The sequence below is a fragment of the Falco punctatus genome (assembly GCF_963210335.1).
Source record: "Falco punctatus genome assembly, chromosome: 11".
Classification (NCBI taxonomy): Eukaryota; Metazoa; Chordata; class Aves; order Falconiformes; family Falconidae; genus Falco; species Falco punctatus.
Genome location: NC_137591.1, coordinates 17,233,258 through 17,261,054, shown reverse-complemented (window position 1 = coordinate 17,261,054; position 27,797 = coordinate 17,233,258). Strand labels below are relative to the sequence as shown.

Sequence of the window (27,797 nt, the reverse complement as noted above, 5' to 3'; positions counted from 1 at the left end):
GTAATGGAGACTTTTATTGCTTTCATACGTTGTTTTTTGGTTGGTCGTCCCTCCCCCCAAAACAGGAGAGTGTTGACCCTATATATGCAGATGCTCTAGAGCTCTGTTGGGGAAAGGTGCGAAGAGTGTTGCTGGTGGAAGCAAAATGACAATTCCAGTAAAGCCATTTTTGCTCTCAGGTGCACAGATTCAAAAATGTGAGGAATAGCATAAGAGCATCTGATTTTTGCTTGCCTGCTGTCGTACTTAGAAATTACTTTAAGTGTCCTTTAGAAAGAAGAAAAATAGCTTTCTGCCTGACAAAATAGTAATTTCAGAATAACTTTCTGTACGTTATACTTTTCTGTTCATGCTTTAACTTTTTTAGCAGATACAGAGAAACAGAATAATGAGGCACCTAATATTTTCTACTGGTTCCTAATCCATAACGCTTCCTGTCTGTCACATCAGTGACATGTCTTTCTTTTGGCCATAGGTTGGCCACTTCAGCAGAGGAAATGGGTTTTGTCTCTGCCGTACTTGGTTATGCTGTATATGTTAAATGATAGGTGAATGTGAAGAGAAGTCTGGTTTGCTGAAGGACAAACTTAGTTTTTCTTCTATATTTTTCTGTTTGGCCCAGCATACTTCTTCCGACTCTTGATCTGTTATCATCCAGTCCAGTTTGCTGGTATCATCTCACTTTTCTCTGAACACAGAGGTGCTGGCTGATTGTTTTGTTGGGGTTCTAGATGTGGGTTTTGCCTGAGGGCTTTTACCCAGACTGAGAAGCATCTGCAAAAACTGTTTCCTCTCTTGCTTCCCCACCCTCTCACTAGAATACAGCTGGAAAGAAAGGTTTAAGCAAGGGTGTGAGAAATACAACCCCCAAATATTCTAAGTGTTGGCATAGTTGGTAAAAATGGGTTTGCTGCTCATTAAAAACAGAACCGGTGTTTTACATAGAAGACATGTAATTGAGTTGCCTACTTTAATGTATTACTAGTAAATCAGAATTGCAGGTTTCTATCTGCGCTTCCACTTCTAATATGCAATTTTCCTGTAACATTAATGCAAACATGAAATTAAAATTCTACTTGTATGCCTTGTTGAGCAGTCTATTCTGTCACTCCCTGTTTGTGCTTTTCCCAAGCTTAGCTGTTGCACTTATTTTCCAAGTGTGTTTTCAGTGATATGAATTTTACTGAAATTGTTTTGAAAGAGCGGGCTTTAGAGAGCTGTAGTTGTGTGTGTTTCAGCTGATTCATTATGATTGTTTTTTTCTTAATTTAGAGCTAGCTGTGGAAAAACAGTAGTTGTCAGAAGTGTATATAAATGAATTTTGGCAGATCTGATACCTTGAAATATATGTATTATGGGTGTGTAGAATTTTTGCTATTAGTTCAAGACCATTGTTAAGACCATAAGATGGTGTTTTGCACTTAGGAGCAGACCATTAGTTATTACTGTAAAATAGTTGCAAGAGACTTAGTTGTTCTTCCTAATCATGAAAGAATTTATCTTCCTTTTTTTTTTTTTTTTTTTTTTTTTTTTTTTTTAACATCAAATTTAATACTAAAGTATAACGTATTGATTTTCAGGTAAGTGTATATGGAATGCAGTTGTCATCAGAAGCTTGCAGAGAGCTGGGCTTCTCCAGTAACTTGCTATGCAGTTCTTGCAACCTTCTTGGACAGTTCAATCTGAATCAGTTGGATCCATTCTGCAGGCAGTGCTGCCAAGAAGAAGCTCAGCTGGAAACTAGAAAGGTGGGTTTTGGAACAAGTCCTTTGTCATATATTTTTAACATATATAAACATAACGTGTTAAATTATTGCACAATCTGGAGTATAATCTCAAGAGGAAAATGCAACTTTTCTCAATAGTCCAGTATACGTAGGGACTAGATTTGCAACTTGCCATACTGCTCTAAAATAATGCCCCTGTACAAGCCCTTCTCTAGCATGAAGTGACTAATGGGAGCTATGTCCAATTTCTTTACATTGAAATATGTATGGGATTTGAAGGGGGCAAAAAAAAAAAAAAAAGGATGAGGAGACAGGTGTCCTTGATTGCAGCTGTTGCTCGGTCAGTGACCATGGTGTAATGGGGTAGGCCAGGATAGTTCAGTTCAGTCCTGAGAAACAAAAGGCTAGTGTAGCTGTCAGGTCAGTTCCTGAAGTGGCACAAACCTGACAGAAGCGGGACTGCTCAATTCCATTCTGCAGTGATGGGAACAGCTAAGTTCTAACAGCTAGAAATACTGGGAATGATCCTGCTCGGAGCCCATGCTGTGCTTCAGGCAGTTAGGCTAAGGCAAAACCTTATGTATCTTAAGGTACATCAGCAAGGAAGAATTTTTACAGAGCTCTTGAAAAGAACCTATGCTTTCAAATATGTTTAATTAAAAAGCACTCTAGAATACATTGAAGACCAGTGATTTATCAGGAAAGTAGAGATTTCATGGAGAAGAGATGCTGAAATTATTTTTAATGGCTGGGAGATAGCTATATAACTGACACCATGAAAATAATGAGGAGATCTAACGTATTTCTCCTGTCAATTAAATTCACCATAATATTGAAGAAAAAATGTGCCTAAAATTTTTAATAAAATTACTGATTACAATGTTAGGTACAATATAATAAATATAAAGAAACAAGTGTTTGAGACTTGCAGAGAATTGATAATTAGTAGTTCCTTAATATTGGCAGGCTATTAAGGTAAGAGGCAAGAGTATAAATTGTGCGGTTTCATATATTGACAAAAGAATGCTTGGAGCAATATTTCAGTACAATCCTTATGGGACTTGATATATAAGACTTTTTCTTTACTAGATATAGGAATCTTCTAAAGTTGTCTCTGGAAAATGCCATAGTTCTTGTGTATATGTATGTATATATCTATACATACGCAAAAGCTGAACAGTTTCAGGATAAAATCTAATGAAATGCACTAAAACGGAATGGAAAAACAGGAAGGCATCTCCAGTTGTGCTGTGGTTGTGTACCACAACCAGTGTGCATAAGATACAGCACAAGCACTTGTGGAGCAGGATAATTTCTGTTGTCATTTGTTGGGAAAATAAGCTAGAGGAGTTGTTGCATTTCTGTCAGTGTGACTTCTGAGGAAAAAAATAATCTGTCTTTATCAATTTATCAGTAATTTACTCAAGGATGTAACATAGTTTGTATTGTAAACGTTACAGGAATAAAAGCTGGGTCAACCAAAATATTTTAAATCAGTAGATATTTATGATTATCGTGAATCAGACCTAGATTTCACTGTGTGGATAATCATACTTTTTTGAGTAAGACTAATCAAATGCCATTTTGTGGTCAGGGCTTTACATTATAAATGTTTCTAGTTTCAAAACTTCTATTTTAGTCATGCAGAATGTAGTCGAACAAATAGCATAGGGCTAGATGAGGTCTCAGGGTTGTTCAACAAATCCCTTCACATAGTGAACAGTATTTGTTTTATATTCATGGGAACCAAGAAATTGTGTATTATAAGTTTTAGGGGTTTTAATCTATTTGTGTTGGTTTACCCAGTTTCATTTTCTGCTTGCGCTTTGCGGTAAATATGAACAATTTCCTGATATAGCACAGAAAAATGTACATCTTGATTAGTATTTTAGCTTTTCAAAAATGTCATGGAAGTAAGAAATTTAGAACAAGTTATACTTGAGATCTGGAGTTAGCATGTTAAGTATCAGCATGGAGTGATTATGATAATATTTTCATGCAGTTTCATATCCAGTTTCGAGTGCAGGCTTTACCATACGGTGTGTGTGAATAGAAATACTGGATTGTTGTAACATTATGGCTGTGTGCTAAATTATAGCATTGTTTCTAATGTTTTGAATGCTGTTTCAGAAGGTGGAAGGTTTTTTATACTGTTACCACTACTTGGAAATATATATTTTTGTATTTTCTGATTGTGGAAGCTTTTTTCATTTTTTTTTTTTAAATTTATACTGAGTAATCTTCCTTGAAGACTAGCCAGTGGAAAAGTAATGTTGGGAAGAATGACCACAAATACTAACAGATTGTATTCAGAATCATCACATTTTGGATTGACTTGTATTTTATCATAGTGCTGGTTGTAATAGGTGTCTGTAATTGAGCATAGTAATTTCTTGCTAAAGTAGTATTCTCATGATATGCATGAAGAATGGAAAAACTGAATGCTGCCTTTTGCTGTAATTTTTCCCCTTTCCCTGTTTTTTTTCAGGTTATAATAGAAATCTTTCTAATGAAAATTTGATAGTCAAGAGTGAATAGATGTTGAAAGTCTTTAAAAGTTTGGGGTTTTTTTCCTACCCTCTTCCTTGAAGATTTTTTTTAAATCTTACTCTAACAACTTGCATCTAAGTGTAAGATGTCTAACTTGCTGATTAGCAGCTTTATATGTTGCAGAGTTCCAGAGCATGCTCTGGGTGTTGTTAATGCTGTGACTACATGCTTGAACATCATCAAAGTGTATGATTATGGGGTTTTTTCCGAAGCATGATTCCAGTACATGACCTAGCTTGTTCATTATGTGGGCAGGTCACTGTTCCGATCATGTGACACAGCATGTTTGCAGTTTGAGCTACAAACTTGCAAACTACTAGAATTCCTGGACAGACTTCAGGATTCAAAGTTAATTCTCCTTGTAAGTATGTGTCAAGTGTTAGAAAGCAAGAGTTATTTTATTGCACAACTTGTGCCTGAGTTTTAAACGAGAATTTAAAATTAAAGGTAAGGTGATACCATGTGTATCTGAGAATTTTTGTCTGTCATTGTTACTGTTCACAAATGATCTGTGAAATATGCCCAGTCCTAAAAATATTTTGTGCTGCACAGCATCAGTGCAACCTCAGATGAGATGTTGACAGATTTCAACTGTTTCATATCCTTGAAAAATGTTTATTAACCCTGGTCTTGTTATTGGTCCAGTATTTTGTGAATTGACATTGTGGAAAATAGCTGTGAGGTAATCTTGTTATTCAGTGTTTGTCTTGCTCTTAACTTCTGCTGACACCTGTCCAATGAAATATTTTTATTACTTTATAATTGTACTGTGGGTAAAATGAAAAAATTATTTTGGGTATTTTCTCCTCTTCTAGAGATTTTGTATTCACTTCCAGACTAATTTAGAAGGTAGCTTAAACAGTATTGCTTTAGACAGCTGCAAGTTTTAAGCCTCAGTCTGTCAGATGCAGAGTACTGCTGGTGTGTAAAATGTAGAAGGATGAAATGGAGGTGAAGCTAACTGTGCGTGAAATTGTAGTAGCAGGAGAGATTGTCCATATTTTGCAGTAGCTGAAAATAGCTGCACTCCATCTGCAGCTTCACTTATGCTGTGTGATCACTTCAGACATAGCGATAAGCATATTCCATTAATTGTTGAGATAAATCTAAGATTATAATATACAATATATGCATGTCAAAATCCAAATTGATTTTAAGAATCAACTCTGTAATGAAATTTGCAATACATTAAATTTCACAGTTGCACTGTGCAGGATTGCTACAACCCTTAAAAGTAATCAATATTGCTAAACGGAGCTTTGAAATATATTTTGCTCACTAAGATGTGTTGAATTTCAGCACTTTGATTTGTTATTGTTATGGTGTTTGATGAATTGGATAATGTAACATCAGATGTAAACAAAAGTTGGCCAGGAAATTTGAGACATGAGGATGGATGGTGTAGATGGCCAGTTGTCATGGGTAACATCGCATGTGTCTATCATATGCTATTTCTAAATAGTTTATGATTCTGTTGTAAATCAAGGCAAACGTAACAATATAGAAGTCTATATGCATACTTTTAAAGTTACATACAGATGGGTAATAATAGTGCCACTGTAAAAATTCAAGCAAAAACATAAAATCCTGACATTTTTAGCAACTATCTTGTGCACATATTCAGGGTTGTCAAAATACAAGCTGTCAAAGTATGGTTTAACAATTTATTGAAATGTCTGGCCTCTGCATTGCTAAGACAGTGAGAAATCTAGGGTTATTTTTCACCAAACTCATACTAGATGTAACAAGACAAACTAAAATATTTCAGAAACTTGAAAAGGATTATTGTGCTGTAAGAGGGGAAGTTTCCAACTTGATGTTCTTTCTGCACCAGTAAATACAGAAGGTTCCTTTCATTTTGACATGGAAGTATTGTGAAATACTAACCTGAAATAAAGATGGGCAACTTAAACTTTGCTATTTTTCCAAAAAATCTTAAAGCCTATATCTTAAGGTTGCTTTACATGCAGCTCCTCATTCTACATCCTACCTGAACCTAAAATGATTTTCAGTATTTATGACTGCTGTTTGAAAGTTAATGCAAGTCTAGGGACATAACCCCATTAGCTGTAGACAAACAGAATGGATGAGATTTAGAAAAGAGTGGAATTTAGTGACCTTTAACTATTATGCTTTCTCAACATTTTGAAAAATGCTGAAAACCAACTGGAGATAAAATCCTAAGAATGCATAGTAAAACACTGTGGAAAATGGGGAGAAAACCCAAAGTACAGCAGAGGAATCTTTCCTAGAGTTTTATGTATTTCCCCTGACCAGTTGGGTAAGCAGTTTTGCAGCTGGATTGATCTAAACGTGGCAGTGAGGCATGTTGCAGACCTGTTTGCTAGCTATTACATTGTAACTGGTGCTGTACTTAACCAGGTTCTTTTGTGGTTTCTGCAGGAAGGTTATACCTGTTTTCACCACATCGAGATGAGATTATTTTTGTTGCAAGGCCTTGGTACTTGAAATTGTGGGAAATCATTTTAAGATATTAATGATTCAGCCTGTTTCAACCCTGCAAAACCACAGAACTTAGTCTGTCAAAAGTGAAGCCTGGGCTCTGACCCCTTCTTCCACGTCAGCCACCTGTTTCTGCATAGTATCACACAATTTGAGGGGCTTGTTTCTGGGTGAAGAATACAGAGGTGAGGGACAATATGCAACAGAAGAGTGAATTATACGTGTTTAGTCCACGTATGAAGTAGCTGCTAACATTCAGCTTGCTCTGTTCTGAGGAAAACATGACTCTTAATTTCACTGAAAGGTAAAAAATATGCCTATACAAATTCAGTTTTCTGTAGTCTACTTTGTCACTCACAAAAAAATTGTTACATAGGCCTTTAAACGTTATAGAGTAGGAGATGAGCATGTATGCAGAAAACTGTTCCTCAGAACAGTTTATTTTAATCCTAATGGATAATGCTTATATGCTCCTTATGATGTAGTTTGACCATAACTTAAAACCACTTCTTTGGGTGGAATTAGTGTTGGACCCCTCCTGGAAACAAAACAAATATTTTAGTGTAATATTAGTAATAAACATGCCCACTGTAATTGACTGTGTGCTACTTTTAATAAAAAATCAAGTTGAAAGTTCTCATAAAACTCTCATCTTTTTATATGTACAGATGTTTTAAATGTGCTGTTATGAATTACAAGGAGGAACAAGGTGACATTCTTGTTCAGACTTGCTTTTTAAAACTCAAAATAGTATATAAAACTCACAATAATTACCAACTGTAGAAAAATTTGAAATGCTTTTAATGCTTTAGGCTACTCTTGCGTGACCCAATTTAGTTTCATTTTTTAGGGTTTTTTCTTTTCATTTCACTATTTAAAGTGCTAAACTCAAAAATTACTGTTGGCAGCCTCCTCTTTCTGCCAGAGACTTTTAATATGAATAGTTCCAATGAAGCAGTCTCATGTCTTGGTTTTTAACTTGATGGGTAAAAATAGAGAACTACTTAGAATTCGTTGACACCTCAGTAGTGTAACATAAGTGTAAGTGATACCAATTCATTAGAATTTTAGTTTACATGTAGCTGTTTCTCAAAAACCACAAGACAGAAAAAGCTGGGTTGTATAAAATTCTTTGTCTGCTTTGTAAAAATCAAATTGTGCTTTTACGTGGATGTACTCCTTATTTTTAACATGCTACCTAAAAGTGGTTCATGTTCATTGTTTTTACTAAGTGTGAATTTTCAAAATAACATCATTCAGTGACAGCTGAATTTAACATTCAAATCAATCAGATACATCAAATGACCTCCCTTCGAAGTTTGCTTTTAACTAAAAACGTGTCCCATACAGTTCAGAGGAATAACTTTGAGGAATATTGATGGACAAGTTGGGTAATTGAGATGATTGTTCTCTCTAGTTGAGAAAGAATACTGTCACTTCCAAATATTATGCACAACCATACCTCGTACTAAAAATGTGAAGTGGATGTCCTTCTCAAGAACTTTACCATGTACACTCTTTCCCTTCATTCTGTACATGTTGTTATCAGCAATGAAAACTATGTTGACAAACAGTAGTCCTAGATAAGGAAGGTCCAGCTAGCTAATCAATGTTTAAGATTCACTGAAAGTTCATCTCTGTCAGATAAACTAAGATAAAATAGATTATCTGTCTGTAGCAGGGCAAGCCTTACATATGGAAGAGCACTTTCTAGTCTTATCAGTGAAAAAGAAAAGTTAAGGAAATGATAAATGTGTATTTGCTAAATCTGAGTTACAGTTGTTGATGCGCATCTGTGATGGTGAATGGAATAGGTTTAGCTAATGAAGGCTGACCTCCTCCATCTGGATAAAATACTGGCATTTGACTCTGTTGAAAACAACTTCAAAAAGTACAGTCTCAAAATTACTTGAATGTGCAAAGTCAGATTAAACAGTTGATGAGTTCTGTTCTGAATGTTTTCTTTGCAACTTTAAAAAAGCACAGATTCTGGAGAATAAGAGATGTTCGGTGATTCTGCTTCTAGAGACAAGTAGATGGTTAGATAGCTAAGTTAATTGGACAGTGTGTTCCAAAATTAGAATTTAAACTGTTAACATTCTCTACGTTTTAGTTTATATAAATCTGTTAACCAGATCCAAGTGAGTCTGTGCACAGGAGCCCTTTTTCTGCCACCCTTCTCTATTCCACTCTGCACTGCCTCCACTGCCACTCAGGTAAATTGGGCGTTCACACCATCTAATCCATGCTGCAGCTCCGGAGGTCTAGAATTGATGGCTGCTCAGCTTCTGCATTTTCATCTTTTGCTCACATGACCTTATACCAAACCATTCTGAGAGCAAAGCTAACAAAAAATAGTCTGCCAGGAAGGGAAGTTGGTTTTGAGCTTTTTGGTGGTGGCTGGATTCAAAGAGCAAAACTGTTTACTTAATACTGCGTGGAGGAGATTGTTTAACACCAAAAAATAAGACACTTAATGGATGACACACTTTCTGTATGCTGAAGATTTGATTAGTAATGTACAACTGTGTTGTGTACATTCAGAATGAAAAAGTTGAGTTCAAAGCAGAACTTAAAAGTTCTGAAGATCTCCAAAGATATAGATTCTACAAGCTTTCCTATAAATTATTTCGGTGCTTAAACATGCTCATTGTAACTTGTCACCCTTGTATTCTGTTGGGAGTTTCCTTCCCTGCAAATAAATGCAAGCTTAGATTCTGCTTGAGCTTTCTTCAGAGAAATTTGCCTGTAATACATAGTGCTAATTCAGATAACTCTTTTTTTTGACTGACTCTTTGTTTCCAAACTCTTATTTAAGAGTTAGGCATCTGCCTTCACTGGATCATGAGTTGTGAATAGGAGCAGTTTCTTTGTTGCTAAATTTACTGATTACATCAGATCTGAGTGATGTGTGTGTAGCAATGACTTTATTGGCTTTTTGCATTACAGAACAGCAATTCATAACTGTTCCTGGCAGTGAGGCTTTCTGACTGCTCTCTGCTGACCCACAGATTCTTGCTCACTTTCTGTCTCCAGGAAAGGGGAAGACTAGACTGATTTTTTTTATTTTTTTTTTAAACTTCTAGCTGTTCATACAAATACCCCACATTCTGTCCCCATGGAAAACAAAATATTTTATATCACAACGTATATTCCTTTCTTTTAACTAACCTAGTTTTCTAGTAAAAGTAACTAATTAATTGGTACTTATAATAGCTTAGGAAAGAGCAGAAGAAACTTGCATCAAAATCTCTTTTCTTTGTTGACTGTTTCTCAGAACAACTCAGTTCTTAACTTGCTTTGCTTTGTGGGTGGGACACTAAAACTTAATTTGCATGCCTTTGAAAAAAGAGATCATGCACCTTATTTTAAAACAATACAGGTTTGCACATGCCAAGTAACTTCGGCCAATAAGAATAATAATATCCTTATCTTTCCTGACTTATTTGAAATAAAACTCTGGTATGAGTTGATAGGGGATGAGGAGGTTTCTTTGGCAGATCTGCTTATATAGTAACATAAAATCAAAATTACAGCGAATTTCATAAAAACAAAAATTCTTTGCATTGAAAAGAGATTAGTTTTGGTAAATATTTAGTAAAAGATTGTCTTGTACCTGAGGCAATTGAAAATTCCAGAGTTTTAGCAGTAGTCATAAGTGGTGCTTTACCACTTGTTTTCAGAGCTTAACTATTTTTTTTTTAAACTGTTTGATGTTAGGACAGGAAAATACGCAGGTATCTGAGAAAATCCAGATACCGTAAGATAGCTGTTTACCATTGTGTGGCTTTATCTTAACAGCCTGTTTCATTGCATGTCTTAAGACATGATGGTACTACAATTTTTTTCAGCTGATTGCAAACAGCTGTACAAATCCAGTTTGAGTGACACTTTGTAAACTCTGCAAGGTCAGGCTTAGTCAGTAGTTAGAAGAAAGCACTGTGCAAAATATAGGTGCTATGGAAGTAAAATTAGTGATAATTTATTGTATTTTACAAAACTTCTTTTGTCACCTTTGATCTAACATCGTTTTATTATTATCAAGAAGCAATCACTGTTAAGTACCGTTTTTTCAGTTTGGTTTGATCTGAGTTCCTGTTTAGTTTTTAAGAGTTATATAGCAGCGTTGTAGCAGGAATTTAATTTTTCTTCTGGACTTTTTAACATGAGTAATTGTGATAAAAGTACCATATCTATGTATAAATGAAGCGCTGCTGGAATGTTGTCGTGCAGAAATTACTTCAACTCTCTTCCTAATAACCAGTGAAATGTTTTCTTTAACCTAAGTTAAGGTTCCTTGCTTTTTATTGCTGGAACAGTTATTGTTACAATACATATTTTTAATATGATTCTTATGTAAATGGGTTATTCTGTTATAATTACCACTTTCCTTTATTATTAAAGCAGGCATCACTGATAGTGTGGTTTTCCTCCTCTCAGTTGTGAAGAGCCATCTTCATTACATCAGTGTGAACTATTAAAAGACCTTTGGGTGCTTACAAAAAGCTTTTGAATGAAACTTAACTCAAGCCAATGCTTTGTAAAAGATGAGGGAAGAGTTCAGATTTTGTCACAATAGCCTTAGAAAGCACACCACTAGAATGTTTTTAAAAAACCTAAGTTATTTTTTTAGATGCAGACATGAATCAGCCTGGAAGTCATAGCAGGACTTGTTTTGGATGTTAAAATGGACAGTAGTAATAGTTTAGAGAGTCTTTATTTCGTTGCTTGTAGTAGTAAACCCACTTTCATGAGCACTAAAACAAGTGAAGCATTATTTTAAAATGAACTAACTTATGAGTTAAGCATTGTGTAATGAACTGACTCGACATGTTTGTATGCCTCCACACTGAGTGATACGTGTCATTCTTAGTAATACTTGAACACAGTAATTGCCTTCACAAGTAAGTTTGGAGGACATCTGCTCTGGACATGATGAGATGGTAGCAGCAGCAGATACTAACAAGTATGCTTTTGTTGTGGGCTAAGTGATGCAAATAAACCTGTGTTTCTTGCAAAAGACACCTTTGTTCAGATTTATAAATGAAGCCAGTTTATTTTTCTTTTTTTCTTGTCCGGCCATCTAGACAGCAGCTGTTTGTCCCAGCGTGAATCTGAATTTTTTTGTATCAGCACAGTTGGGCTTCAATTACGGCAGTCACAAGCTCAAAATATAGACATCAGCAACTGAGCTGTTTTCTTTGTTAAACTTCACTTCTATCAGATATTGTCTAGGAGTTACAAACTGGGGGTAGTTTTTAATAGTTTAAGTATTAAACTAGTTTTAAGTATATATAAGATATATATATAACTATATATTATATATATAGTTAAATATAACATATATGTTAGTAACTAAGTATTTGAGTAGTTTGATAGTTTTAGTAGTTTACAGTGATCTTGTTCCATAGAAATCCTTGTTTGAAAGGAAGAAATGAACTGTAAGAATTAATTGCAGTAATGAGAATTGAAAAATGCTCATTTTACCATTGTCCTAAATTTGGGTGTACATAGTTCTTTATAATCATAAATGAAATAATTAGACAGAAAAAAACTATTTATGCCTTTGTCTACCTCTTTATATTAACTTCTTGATAGAAAAATGCAGATAATGGTTAGTATCAGAGAACAAGTATAAATGTTCAGTGTATTAGTGAGTGTGCAAACTAATATCTAAATCTAGAACTGCTGATATAACTATTGTTGAACTTTTTTTAACAATAATTAATAGAGACAAGGTAAATGAAGTTTATAATCTCAGTATTCCATATTTCCTCTATCTTGGTAATTACTTCATGTTTTAAATCCAGAGGAACTTTAATTATGCAAGCTAGTATCTGAGCTGTTTATCAGCGCCTTTTTTTAATTAAAATCTTTGAGCAGTGAGAAAAAGCTTTTAAAAAAAATTGGTATTTTTGATCTCAAGTATTGTTTCGTAGCAGTTCTGGGTTAAGTTTTATCTTAAATCTAATGTCTAGTTAAAAATCTAAATGCAGTTAAGCAAATTTCTGAGATACTGTTCTGAAGAGATAATGTAATGTAACGTTTTTAGTTGTTTCCTTTGGAAGTAATGATTACAGATTAGTTTGTGTCAGGAAAGAAGTTATTTCCCTGCAAATGATTTGAGTAGTTATATTCTAATTTGTAGAATTTAGGCAAGTATTGAGTTGGACCTGAATTCAGAAGATTCATATTCTGAAATGAAGATGTATTCCAGGCTGTCCATAATGCCTACATATATAGGTGACAAAGTTAATTGTCTCTGAGATTTCTGTCCTATCGTGTATGGTTCTCTTTTACAGCTTGTCACCCCTTTTTCAGAGGGGTTAGTGCTGATTAAATTTCATAGTGAAAGCTCACTTTTAATTACACGTATTCACATTTCATATTGTAAGTGAAACGTGGATTTGCTTCACTTCGATAAGGTTATATTTTCCATGTCCTGACTTGCACATTTGTTATGAAGACACTGTCTGAAAGAAAATGAAAGCAGGGGTCTTAGTTGTTTGTAGAAGGTAATGAATTGAATTTAAAAAAATTAACTGAAGCTTATTCTGTCAGCTTCTCTGTTAACAGTGGGGTTTCAGGGTTAGAAGGACATGATTTGGTATACAGTATTGACAGCTATGTAAGATTAAAATGCCTAACTTTACAGTAGCTGGAAAAATCTGTTGTTTAGATTTAAGATTCATCAAACTATAGAATCAATTGCATGTTGCAAAAAGAAACAAACCAGGAAGTTTACAAACATGTGACAATATACAAGATCAATAGGTTATCAATAGGGTTTTTTTATTTAGATAGCACATAAAATTGAAATGAACTTCTACTTAGCTTTAAGAACACTGCATCTGAGTATCTTGTGTAGCTGTCAGAAGTGAGTGACATCTAAGTACAAGCATCAAATTTAGTCCAGCCTGCATATATTACTTCAGTTGAGGTCTGTTAATGTGATCTGTCCTCTTTCTGCAATCCCAGTTAACTACAATAAGCTACTAATAGTTAGCCCAAATTGTAAGTCTAAATTCATTGCCTTTTCTTTATTATAAACAGTATTTCACTGTCCAAGTTAGGTTTAAAATGGAAACTAAAATTTCACTTAATTAGACTTTTCTTAGCATCTTTGGGGAGAAAGTTGTTTTCCTATTGTTAGTCTGTAAGTTGCATTGTAAAATGTTCAGTTGTGTTCATTTTTTTAAAATGAAACTTTGCATCCAGCAACAGTATATCTGACATGAACTTTGTTCCTGTTTTTACATTTTTAATATAATAAATGAAAATTATCATGTGTCTTGAGGGAACAATCTGTTGTTGCATTAAATTGGAGGCAGGTCTGGAATTGTGATTCTATTTAAGATCTTATTTGTAGGTGCCATCAACACAATAGCATATTGTCTTTTCAAAGAAAAATAGTTCAACAGATAACATGCCATAAGTAAACTAGTGATTTAGATTTTTTTATGTCACTAACAGCTTTTTTTCATTACAGCTTTATGCAGGAGCTGTCCTAGAGGTATGTGGATGAAAACTGGGAAGGTTCCCTCAAGTCCAGGGTAAGTAAAGCCACTACTGCTCTTTCAAATATGAAATCCTTTCACAGCTGAATGACAAAATGTGCTTTTAAGTACTACTACAAGTAGTCATAAATTTCATATATCATAAATTTCATATATTATGTCAGGAAAGTTGCATTGACCTGAGACTCATGGAACTGGTCTCCAGTAATGAAATTGTATTGTGCACTTACAGAACTACTTCCTTTTCACAGATCCTCTAGTAGAATTGTTTTGTCTGCAGATAATGTCAACTAAAGTGAATGTGTTACCGAAATCTCGGAATGAAGAACTTATTGACACCAATGTGGTGTAGATAAGGAGACACTTCTTTATTAACGGCCGGGTGCGTGAGTGAGTCCTCTCACGATCAACGCACACCATGGTTAAAAATCATACACCTTTTATAAAACTCATCCGTACATATTCATTGAGTATTTATACATAATCATAAGTTTTCCCATAAATCATTAACATACTCTCCTCCCATATCCGATTCTGCGCAATAAAGGTTAGAAAGGTCCGGAAATGGGTCTGGGGTACGATTTGGGTAGGTGGTATATGAGTCGGTGGTCTCGATCTTCCCCTGCCGGAATTACCTTTCACTTAAGGTAACTGTTTCTTGGCCGGCAACTATGGGTTGTTTCACTCGACTTTCCCCAGTTCACATTAATTCTCATTTTGACATTTTAGTACATTTTCCTAGGTTACATATGAACAATCATCTCAAATCTTAAGTCTGTTATCTAAGTTCTAAACATTCCTACTAGGTGATTCTGACCAATACCTCCGGCCTTAGTATGGGGCTGTACAGAGGATTTTTATAGCAGCTTTTACTATAGAAGTTTCATTAAAATATATTTCTTACCCTTCTATATTTCTATTACATAATTGATTTTATAAAATCAAATAATCAATCAAATAAAGTCAATCAATCTTAACTTATTAGCAAATCTGTAACAAATGGAATATGGTAGTTTAAAAGGAAAATCAGTATCATCAGTGTGTGGTGGGAAGAAGCTGCAGGAAAAACATCTGTGAGAAATTTCAAACTGGAATTTTCTTATAAATGGGGAAGAGCTTAGGTGATAGCACTACTTATATTCCCTCCCACTCCCCGTGATGAAGATCCTAATACTGTACGTTGGACACAGATGCATAGAGAACAAAAACTAATCTAGTCTAGCGTTAGACAAAAAATTGCACAAACAGCATGTCTCCATCTACCGTGGTCAGTATTCATACCTGCCTGTTTGAAGGCTGACTGACAAACACGTAAGAAGATTTTAAAACAGATTATAATTTATGTAAGTTGTGCTGCTTCAGACCCTCTCCTTCCACCTCTACCCACATACAGTTCAGTTGACCGCGAGACCAGAGCTGAACTATTTTCTCTTTTCCACTGTTTAAAATGCCAGAAGAGGGATTGTTTAAATGACTTGTTTAGTGCAGGGGCACAAGGAGATTAACTTTATTAGCACAGGAGTCCATATTATCTCCGTGACTATTCAAATTTAGTAAACATAAAAACGTTCCCAACTGTTGTTGCCTGTTCGCTCAGCTTCTTCATGGTTGTGAATTTATTACACTGAAGTGCTCTTTTGAGCTGTTGGTTTGAAGGAAGAGGTCAACCTACTGGCCTGACTCCCACCTGCGTTATGTCCTCAGTAGGTCCTAAAAGGAAATGGCCCTTAATTTCTGCTGCGTGCACACGGTGAAACATGTTCCAGAAGCTTACAGTACAAAAGGAAAAGCCTGAACATTTTAAAGATTTATTTTCCTTTCAATCCTTTGTTATTTAAAGATGCTCAAAGATTTGCATTCAATTAATCATATAACTTGCTTTTTAAAATGACTGAATGAATTTCAGTGGTTTTTTAGTAGATTTTGTTTTAACTACTGGTTCTTTGGTACAGTGAGAAGGAAAAAAAGGACTGACTAGTGTGCTTAAGTTCTTGTTTGCCTGTTCGTTACCAGTTTCTGCAGTTACCCAATCTAAATTTATCTTGACCAAATTTACTTTTAGAGTATTAAAACAGGTTGGAATTAAATTTAAAGAGCATACTTAGAAATTTTAAAAAGCAGTAGAATATGTTCTTCCAGCTGGAATTTGTCCTTACGTTAGTATTAATCTAAGAATACTTCTATTGCGATTTTTTCCCCTTGATTTTAACTTGTACCAGAAACAGGTATTTAATGTCTTCATCTTAAGACATTAACATTCAAGAAGTGTTGCTGTTTTAACTTTTCACTTTGATGTTTGCTACGGAAGTTAGGTTGCCTGAAGGTCATGCTGCTGCTTTCGAGGCATTGTTTTTGTAGGCTTCATTGAACTGTGTAGCTTGTCATTTGGCAATGTCTTATCACAAATAACTCTTGATTCCTTTCCTATAGCTTCTGCTAGGATTTTGTTGGGATTTTTTTCTTTTTCCAGAATATACAGAAAATGGCACCACTAATTGCAGGACTGTGTATGTATTAGTATTCCTTGGATTAGTATATGTTACTCCTGTATCTGACTGTGAAGTCTTCACTTTTAAGCACCTGTGTAAATTGTTTTGTCACTGTTTACTCTCACAGGCTTGGTTTGTCACAGACTACTTCTGGATTATATTTTATTTGGCCAAAGGATGAATAGTGTGCATGTTTGTTTTATGAGATTCACACCTTAAAATCATTAATTTGTAGTATTTGTGTTAATAGTTAATATTAATTTGTTGAATTAATAAATGTTTGTAAAAGTTACACAGTAAGGATATTACACAGTTGGAAAAACCTGCGTTGCTCATGGTAACTAAATGCAATATTCTGTGGTCCTTCTGTATCAAAATTTGTATCAGAATTACGGGTTATATAATTTTAGGCTACAAATAGTTGCTGAATACACCTGTGTGCCTGATATGTGAGAACCATTACATATGGAATATATTTGTAGATACTGGGAAAGCAAAGAAGTGACAAGTGATGAAAAAATCTAGTCCTTGGCAAGATTATCTCAATCGTAAACTGAATGTTATTCTTTGCAATACCATAGCAAAGTATTAAATGCCCTTGTGAATATGGCCAGGGATGTCTATTCTGTTTTTCAAATACATCTTCCTGTGCTAAGTCAGGGAACAGACCACTAAAGGTTTCTGTAAGTTTCTCTAAGTTCAGTGCTGAAATATTTCTCCTGTTAAGTTTCCCTTAAAAATAAATTGCTTCATTATAAATGCTGTACTGTAAAATTAATTCCAATATTACATATATTTTGAAATTGTTCTGTATAAAACTGTTCTTAAATATTTACCATTTAAAAGCACTTCGTCAAAGTGGAACGTTGAAAACTTCAGTGACAAGATTCATAGATGAAGCAGTATCTTATTATACCAGGAAACACAGAAAATGTAACAGTTTTTGACTGACATCCATAAAACTAAGTCTCTGAAATAGAATAATAAACTAGCTGGGTCAGTGATTAACCCAGCATATTTGTTTTAAGTTGACTTTTTGGTGGCAGCCATATTCTGTTAATGATGAGATGGGAGATCACAGTGTCTGGACTCCTATGTTCTTTCCAGTTAAACAATAACTTAATTAGGCTGGGGGGTTTAATTGAGTATTTCTTTGCTATTTCTCTGCATTCCTTTTGTTCATCAATAGAATAACTGTCCCCTCTCCCTGTGTGGCTCTCTTAGTTAAGAAATGGACGTGCTCCCAGCAAATCTGTTAGAGGAACAAGGTCCTTCATCCTTGAACTCATGCAGTATGCAACTACATTAGATCCTCTGACTTCAGGGTCAGTAAGCACTCTTACATTGCCCAGGTTTGCAATTGTGAAGGGGATTCTTTTAGCTACTAAAGTGTAATTTGTTATGGGATTGTATTTGTAGGTAAGATCACTTATTTCCAGGTTATTTTAATTTGCAATTCTTACACTGGAGGAGGAAAGTTAGAAACTTTTATTAACCTTAAATCTTGCATTGGTAGAAATATTAGTAAAACTCTTGCTAAGAAATGTAGGATACTATAGTGGCAGGCATGCATTGTTTTATCATAGTCTTTGGTAAGCAGATTATACAGAAACTAAAACAATGGTCCTCTTCAGATTTGGAAATGTCTTTTGGTCTGCTGGTTCTATAAAGTTCCCTGTCTGTGGGTTTTTTGTGAACTTACTTCTTCAGACTTGATCAGAGCTCTGTCTTGGATTTGATTTTGAAAGCGTGTGGTGCTTTGTATGAAAATGTGAACAGCTGCATTGTAACTCGATTAATAGACTACAAATAGTAGTTATTGATGTGCCTTATGAATTCTTATATTTAAATTCTTATCTGAGACTGAGGTCTCCAAAAGGTAAAGAGCTATAGCCTTTAAAATGTAAATGAGAGTTTGAGGTCTGCTGTAGTTCCATCTTTTTGCTAGGCTTTCATGGTATCTTTGGAAGCAGGCTCACGCGATCTTCAAAACTGCAGAGCATTTATATGTCCCCAAAACAAATTATTGAAGAGTATGAGGAAAGAAACTAATGCTTTTGGTTTGCCTGTATCCCCAGTGACTTATACATTCACATTTTTAGGAAATATTGCCAGATGTCTTAGCAATGCTTAGGTATTTGTGACATAATTAAACGCTGGGGTTTTCCTGTCTTCATAAAATATCACTCTGCTACTCTTATTTTGGTTGCTTTTCTTTTTCATAGGTTTAACACTTGATAATTAGCAATGCCTCAATAAAACCATTGCTTTATTCAAGTTCATTTCAGGTACAAAATGGTTAAGTTTGTGGTATGGTCAAGTCCTTTTTGCCTTTCTTAACGTACAAATCCATGACATTCTGCACAAGCTTGTGTTTCTAGTAATTTTTTTTTACTTTCAAACTGCTTGTGTCTAGTAATTCAGGGCCAAGTTAGGCAGACTACCCTTTATTTCATTGATTTTATGCTAAGTAATGCTGCATTTTCTTTATTGAAATTAACTCAGAAAAACTACAGATAATCCTACAAGTATTTCAATCATCCTCTTTTATTAGTATTAGATCACTTCAGTTTTTTCCTGTAACACATTTTGTATACATTAGTCTTTCTTACTTTTGAGTTTTAAAAATCAAATAAAAACATACGTGCTGCATTGAGTTGCACAAAGTACCATGCTACTGTTCCATAAAATGCAAGTCTTTTGAAAGATGGTAATAACTTATGTGCTTCCTATTGCTAATTCAGTGTGTGAAACATTTTAAATGCATCACAAAGACTTTAAATATTTTTTAAAAAATAGATCATTCTTCATACAGATTTTGGAACATCCTTCCTTACTTATGAATGATGATGGAAGCATTCCTTTCTAATGTTACTCTTGAAGCACTAACAATTCCTTGCCATGATCGCATAATGGACTCTTTTGGTGTAATACTGAGGGACAGCAGGGATAGTCACCATCAGAAAAGTATGCAGCTGCTTTTCAGTGCACAGCCAGCATTTTTAATGACTTATCTGTAATATGAAGTTGTGTATCTGTACACAGCATCAAGCGTTCAGAAGAAGCTAAAGGGTTGCATTTACTAGAAAAATAGGATAAACTAAGAAGGGTGTAGGCAGTGTAAAAAGCTGGGTGAATCCCCGTGGGCATACATAGTCCTTGTAAGTGTTATAACAGTAAGCAATGGAACAAATCTAAACGGAAAGCACAGCTTTTTAAATAACAAAAGGATTAGAAGTTTGAACAAGTGCAGTTTCCCATTACTGGCAGATACTTAATCACATTAGATTCCGGCTAGAAGACATGCTGTAGCTTACCAAGAGGAAAAATTGTGCAGTAAAAATTTATTGCTGACCTTGTGCTGAAGATTTGACTAGTTCTGACTTGTGCTTTTCTGCCATTAAAATCTGAAAAGGATATAATAGAGACAGTAAGGTTTTTTTAATCTCCTCCAGGCCTTTCTGATTTGAGGCCATTATAATCCTTCTGATGCGTGTAGAGACAGACAAGGTTAAAATTGCTTGTCTGCGTGCACATTTGTTTGAAAACTAGTGTGAGATTTTACTGCCATTGTATATTGGCTGTCATTCAAGTATTAAGAGATAAAGTTATTTTTTTCTCAACAGTATTTTTTCAGTTACAGATCAAGCATGAGATCTTTCCTCATAAAGCAGGAATCTAAATAATGTGAATATTCCTGAATGTGGATATCCTTGGTAGTCTGGATCATGCCCTTAATATAGAACAGTGGGTAGTCAACTCTCTTTACAAAAGTTATGCCTAGCATATAGATCTGCAACTCCACATGGAGAGTGTCATGTCCATTTTGGGTCAGGAAGGTTTCTTACGGTATATCCTTCTGTACCTCGGAGAATAGTGCAGGTGTGTGCATGCAGATACATAGACTTGCCGTTTGGGCCTCTGATTCTTAGATTCCTTCGTAATCTCCATTTAGGACTTCAGGCTTTAATTCCAACAGACTGGTTTTCACAGACTCTCAAAACAAATAGGTGTTACATATCAAAACAAAGTGACGTTACAGTGATAGCAGTGAGCTTCTCTGTTCTGCTGTGTTCACAAGCAGAGGATGCTTTTAGGTCTTGAAAAGCACTGTTCGATATTACCTCTCTTTGCAAAACACTTTGGTGCTGAGCAGGCTTTAAAATGCCCACACACACCTGGTACTTTTCTCTGACCTTTTCATTGTAGCTGATCGCATGGCAATCTAGTCTGCTCTGTTAGCTCACCTTAGGATTGCCTTCAAACAGAAGGCATATGCTTTGGTATTGCACATCTTTTATAAGGTCAAGTGGTTTTCTTAACATTATGTGGAAGGACAGTTGCAAAGCTGGCAGTAGAACAGCTCTGACTTCTAGTCTGGTGTTTAATTCACTGGAACATCGTGTCATGGCACTAAGCTCAGAGTTCATCTTATGGAAGTCGAAGTGGAAAATGCCTTCCCTGCTCACCCATGGATGGACTGTATAAATGCTTGTTTCTGTCCAGTGTGTAATTTCTAAAGGTGCTACAAGGAGAGCACAATGAGGAGGTAGCTAGGATTTTAGTATTAAACACCAAACTATTAAAAAAACGGTGTAAAGACATGCAAGTAGCCTTCAGACATAGGATCATAGGAAGCAGTGTTGATTTCAGGGTGTAGAGGGGAAACTGTTGGGGCAGTGCTGAAGGTGCACCCCATCACATGAGCAAGCAGGCACATGTCCCAGATTGTGTGCTGTAGCTGCATCTGACTTCCTGACCTCATCAATTCCAAGGGCTGTTTATTCAACTTATTTTGTGGAAAGGAAAAAAGTGTTTGATGGGATAACCTGTATTTTTAATGCATGCCAGTATATTAGTTTCTTACTTTAGCTTCCAAAATTCAGAATATACAAATTAAGTTGTTTGTACAGTGAATGTTTCTTTGTTGCACTGCAAATTCAAGTGACTAATGCAGAAACTAACTATGATCAGCATTAGAAATAAATATGCCATTAACAGAAACTGATCTTGTTCCAGTTGTCTAAAACATCAGGAAAAATGTTCTGTAGTGCTTCAGCTTTCAGAAGATTTAGACATTTGACATCGATACAAGTGTGTAATAGCTACTTTTAAAGTGATAAAATGTAATACTGCCTGTAGAATACTTGCTTCTTCCACCTAATTCTGTTCCCATTTTATGCAAGCTTGTTCAGTCTAGCACTGCAGCCAGAGAACAGCCACTCATGTCCAAATGAGTTTTCATCTGTCAAATAAGTAACAAATCCTCACACCTGCTACAAGCTTAAAGTGCTGTAACCTGTGGTAACCCCCAAAGGCTATTCTTTAATACAATCGAGTTCCACAGTTCAGATTTGCGTCTGAAACTTTATCCTTTTTACTGTACTCTCTTACCATTTTTCTTAAAGTTTTGCAATTAAAGTTACCCACCATACTGACTGCTGCTTACAACCTTCTTTTCATATAAAGCCGTAGAGACTGATTTCAGGTTTAGATTTAAATTGGGAAAAAAATGTGGAAAAATTCCTGTTGAAATAGTTCAACATGCTGTGGATTTTACAAAGAATAAGAAATATCTTTACCATTTTTTTTTTTGCATGTTGCAGTTGATGACAGCCAGGACAACTAACAGGTCAGAAGGACATGGGAAACACTGAAGCTGAAAATTAAGTCTTTGAGTTTAAATCGGAATTGAACTGTAGCATGTGAGCAAGTACTGGTTATTTAGTGCTATTGGGGATTGTTATACAAGTACAGCTTACAATATGACATTAGTGTATAGTTCTACAGAAAGAACAAAAACAACCCTTGTTTTCTTCTTCAGGGCTCTAGTATACCTGGCAGCTCATTGGGCCATTGGTATTTTTTAAACTAGTTTACACTGTAGTGGTTGGTGCAGCAGGCAGAGTATATGATTTTGATCTGTACAGAGAGCACCGTGGAAGAGGGAAGAAAATAAATGCCACTCACAGCATACACATACTGAGAAAGTGTTAAGGTAACTGTCTACAGTAATATAAAGATAGGTATAAAGATGCCAGGGGACATCTCTACAATTACAGAGGAAAGCACTACACTTCGTAAGGCAGTATGAAACATTAGTCCTGAGGTTGCACTCATCTCCATGCTCCAGCTGGATGCACTGCAATTTGTGAGAGATTCATTGTTTTCTAACCTCACAAAAGCAGCTTTAAAATGTGGCTAGCACTTCTGTAAGAGTCAATCTGTACTGACAGGGTTCATCCTTGGGGAGATGCTACTGACATACTACAGGAGTGTCCTGAATCCACTTAATGTCAGAGATTAGAATTCAGTCTTTAGCGTAACTTGAATGTAAAAAGGAGGAATGAAGACTATGCTATTTTTCTAAATAAACTTTAAATACTTCTAGAATTCAGACATTCATTAGGCTAAAGTGTTTGGAAGTAGGGGTTTATTCTTATACTTTGCCCTGAAATAATTCATATAACCTTTTCTTTTTAAAATTAAAGATAATACAAGGCCTGGGTTGTGCTGTAGGGGTACAGGGACTATGCTGCTGTTAATGATTTTGTTTGCTGACTGCTGCTTCGAGTGATGAATTGTTCAGCAGCAGCCCACCTCAGACCTGAACTTTACTCTGTGTAGCTACACAGTAGGCCGTAAGAGTCCATATTAAATCTGATTGTCTTTAGGACTGTCAAGAGAAGAGGACATACCAACAAGAGAATGTTTTCTGTTCATGTTTTCTTGCTGGGTTTTGATGTGTAATCTCAGAGATCTCTGCAAGAGAAGATTGTCTGTCTTGTTTGCAAGAATTAACACCTCTCTCCACAGTTTCCTCCGTGCCCTTTCACCCGCACTGCTGCAGCTTGCATGGAGCGTGCTGATGGGATATGTGTCATATTTAGCCTCCCTCACAAAGCTTATCTTCAGCCAGATTTTGATCAGTCTTAATGCTTTTCCTCACATTTACATATCCCAGCTACATGTGGGCCAGTCTGCTGAAGACTGGCAGTTGTACATGCAAATACACTGATTTAGACAGTTGCACTAGTGTTAGAGGAAAATCCAAGCAGATAAGAAGCTCGTTTGGACTACTAGTGGAAAATAGGGTGTTCCTTAGGCGTAATAGCTCTAGTATGATTAACTTTTTTAGGGCATTAAGATACTTTCTAAAGCATTATTCCAAAAGAAATAATTCAGGGAATACTAGCTTGAATGTAAAGCTACTTTATGCAAGTGAAGGAGTTTGATTATCTTTCTTTTCTCCAAACCATAGCTTTTGTCAGGAGTGATAAGCCAAAACTCTTCAGGGGACTGCAAATCAAGGTGAGTTGTAACCTAACTTTTTCTATTTGGGATGTTAGGAAGAATTAAGCTTGGTAGAGACTGTGGATTGTTCCTTATTTGCTGATCAAGTAATCCTTTAGCAGGACATATATTTGCTTTGCCAGCATAAATCTTTACAAGTTCCTGCTGCTAATACTGATTGGTTTATTGCTTGGTAACTGTTTGGTATCAATTTTTTATTGTTGTTGGGGATTTGGGTTTTTTTCTTGTTAGGGTTTGTTGCTTTTTTTAATCCAATAAAAAATATACTGGAACCCATAAGTAATAGCAGATGGCAAAACAATGCAAGGAATACTTGTGTTCTGTCCTTACTCTGCGGATATCTTGGATTTACTGAAGCTTATTCTGCCATAGTTTCTTTTTCTCCTGTTCTGTTCTTCCCTCATTTTCTGATGGAGCTGCCATTTCCATACATTCAGTCATTCTTAGATTTTTCTTCACCCTGTCAGAATTTCCTTGCTGTGTTCTGTGATTTTGTTTTTCTTTATAGTATTCAAACATCCAACCTTATACAAATGCATGTACTGAACGGTGTTTCTCATGACTTGCATATATGCAAAGCTGCATAAGCTGCACTGCCTTAAGCCCAAACAGTTCTTTGCTTTTAAGACCTAGTGTAAGACTTCACCTTCCTCTTAAAATCCTGTGTGATTTTCCAGTGTACTTCACAGATATACATCTTGATTCTCCCATCTCCTGCTCCCATCTCTATTCACCAAATGGCACCATCTGGAATCACTTTATAGCTGTGCATGGCTGTAATAAGCGATTTGTCTTCTCAGCAGCAGATTCCATCTAAAACAGATTTCCTCTGTCTCATGCATTCACGTCTCTGTGTCCTCCAGTTTCTTTCAAAAGCTTTCCTTCTGCATGTCTGGTTCACTTTCATTTAAACTTTGTAGCTGTATTGAACATCAAAGCAGTATACAGTACAATTGGTATAGAGCACTACCGAGAAAAAATTCAGTGCAAATGGATCTGTATTTATTTTATGGGACTTGTGGAAAATGGATTAGATGCCACTGTCTTCATTAAGTAAAACCAACTAGGTTAGCTCAGTAGGGTAAAGTAAAGTGCTCCTGGGGAAATCTTCCATAAACTTAAATGGTTAGAGCCTTCTAATACTGTTAAAAGCTTTCATTTGCATTACATATTTTGTGACTTAGTGAGTCTTCAGAAGCATTAAAGTATTATGTTACCAGCAAAGCCTAGCAGGCACAGATACAACACAGCAGGAAGGAATGTGATTACATTAGAAATTGATAGTAGAACTTTGAGCTGTTAAAGTGACCAGAAATTTCTAAAGTGGTAGAAAGGCTACTGATAATATGAGAAAAAACATTCAGCTGCTTGATTTAAAAATCCAGCTTTGGTTAACTTAAAACAGTTGAAGCAGAATACTGTTTTTCACAGCTAGGCTTACGGCGTTGTCCCTGCGTATGCATTAGCTTGTGTAGTGGCCCAAGAAGACACAGACGTTCAGCACGCACGCACCCCAACACCCGCACCCACACCCTGTCTTCATTTGACTTGTTCTTCTACTTTCCTCTCTTTGATGTTAAATCCAAGGCAGAAGTTGGAACTGAATCTGTTTCCTACCTGTTTTATTTAAGGCAGGTAACTGTTCTGGATCTCAAGATAAACATTTACTGCTCTTGATGTGTCTTAATTTCCTGTGAAATGAGGCCTCTTTGTCCCTTATGCTTCCTTCTTTTCACCCACCCTCATTCCTGAGGACTAGGCAAGAAAGCATCTAATCCAGAGCTGCAGGCACTGGCCAGTTGCTGCTGGTGGAGTGTGCAACCCAACGGCATCTCTCTGTCGTTAAAGCTTCAGTATGGTGTCTCCCCTTTTACCAGTTCTTCCTCCGCATACACGCAGACTCTAGTTTTGAACATGTAATTCTTTGAATCTGCACAGTAGGTGAAAAAATACTGGAGGAGAGGAGGTTATAGCGTAAGAGAAAGCAACCTGGAAGACTGATCTTATAAGCTTGATTTGATTTTTATAGATCTATTTTCTTCAAGGAAAGTAGAATACATTGTGATTAAACACTCTAGTGATGAAATTCATAAAATCAGAACAAAATACGTGGCATTAGAATATTTATAACATTGAGCATTGTCAGGAACAAGGCTTGTCTGTTTGTTTTTTGAGAATTCTAAGCTTTAAAAAGCCAAAGCTTAGGTTGATTTCTTAGCACAAATTGTGTTGCTAAAGTTTGCTCAGAATACTCTGATGTAATTTAGTGCTCTGTTCCTAAGTATTTATGGTGTTGCTCTTTGGACTTCTTACTATTCTTACTTTGACATCTTTTTAACTGGTGGGGTAGGTTGAGTGTTAATATGGAGAATGCATTTCCAGCCCAAAGTAACTGAGTTGTTTTTTTCCACAGTATGTGCGTGGTTCTGACCCTGTACTAAAGCTGCTGGATGACAGTGGGAACATTGCAGAAGAACTAAGCATCCTCAAGTGGAATACAGATAGCGTGGAAGAATTTCTAAGTGAAAAATTAGAACGTCTATAAATCATTGCTTTCAGTCCTCTTTCCTTTTCATGCTTTGTCATGGTAATCTTCTCAAATGAAGTGTACTACAATTGAAAAAACATTCCAGCTTCTATATTAATTTTAAAATATCTTTTGTGCTGTACTAAACATCTTGTCATTAGAAGGGGAAGCTTCAGCACACGTATCTGACAAGTTCACAGAATAGCTTGTCTTAATATATTTCAGCTCAATGCATTTATCACTAACAGAATGCTTTGTTTCAAAGTTAATTATGCAAATATCAGTTTGTTATAATTGGAGCTGTTCTTACAAATGCTCTTAAAACTGAAGAGCTTCAAATAATTGAAATTATTACCATGCTTTTTGTTTGCTGCTGTTTGTAAGAAAGTGAGAACCAAATGCAGTGTACTGTCTCCCAAAGAAAATTGACTGCTAATGCCCTCTTCTTTTTTGTATTTGAACTGTCCATTTTTTAGAAGCATTGTTTACAGTGAGTATCTAGTTCACAGGTTTTGAAGCTGGTGGAGGAACTCATGGTCTGGTATTGTAAAACATTTAGTAAGTGCACTTTAGTGAAGACTACATAGAAAACCTCTGAGGTGTATGTTAGTCAGATGTCAGGTGTGCTTTATGTTAAGTGTTTTGCTTCAGAAAACATGAGAAATGAGTCTTGAAAAACCTTTCCTTCTAACTTTCATAAATTTATTGGAAGTCTGTTTATCAAATGAATTTATAAACTGTTTAAAATTTGTATTTTCCTTTCTCAGTTTAAATTTTGTGTGATCAAGGAATATAGACAGTATGTATAGTGATGAGTCAAATCCATTATGACTTGTCAGGTTTTTTCCACTTAAGAGTGAATAAATACGGTAAGCAAGAATAATGTGGGTTTGGTGGGTTTTGCTTTTTTCTGAAGTCTAATTAGCAAGTTAGTCTTCCCTCTATACTACTTCATGCACACTGGTTTTTGGTTGGATGGGTGTTAATGCTATGGCCTGAATTGGTACTTGGGGTTTTTTTCTTAACATATGATTTTATATCTTAAGAAATTTTTCAACAATTTACAGATTTTGTTCCTAACTTTTGAGAAGAAATCATCAGCTTTCATAGTAGAAAATAAACTTGGGACTGAGACTACACTAAATTATCACAAGTAATAGACTAAGGTGATTTTTTAGGCATAGCCTTCTGAGTTTTTATTCCTGAAATA

General features: G+C 35.6%; 1 protein-coding gene across 2 annotated transcripts in view; it reads left to right on the top strand.

Annotated features, from left to right (window-relative positions):
• Positions 1-27,470, top strand: part of SELENOF (selenoprotein F) — a 28,770-nt gene extending 1,300 nt beyond the window's left edge. For both annotated transcript variants that reach the window (XM_080406671.1, XM_080406672.1), the window contains exons 2-5: positions 1,581-1,748; positions 14,230-14,293; positions 24,008-24,057; positions 26,474-27,470. In XM_080406671.1, coding sequence (XP_080262797.1) covers positions 1,596-1,748; positions 14,230-14,293; positions 24,008-24,057; positions 26,474-26,605 — 399 coding nt within the window. In that variant the 5' untranslated portion in view covers positions 1,581-1,595 and the 3' untranslated portion in view covers positions 26,606-27,470. The remainder of the gene's footprint in view (positions 1-1,580; positions 1,749-14,229; positions 14,294-24,007; positions 24,058-26,473) is intronic.
• The last annotated feature ends 327 nt before the right edge of the window (positions 27,471-27,797 follow it).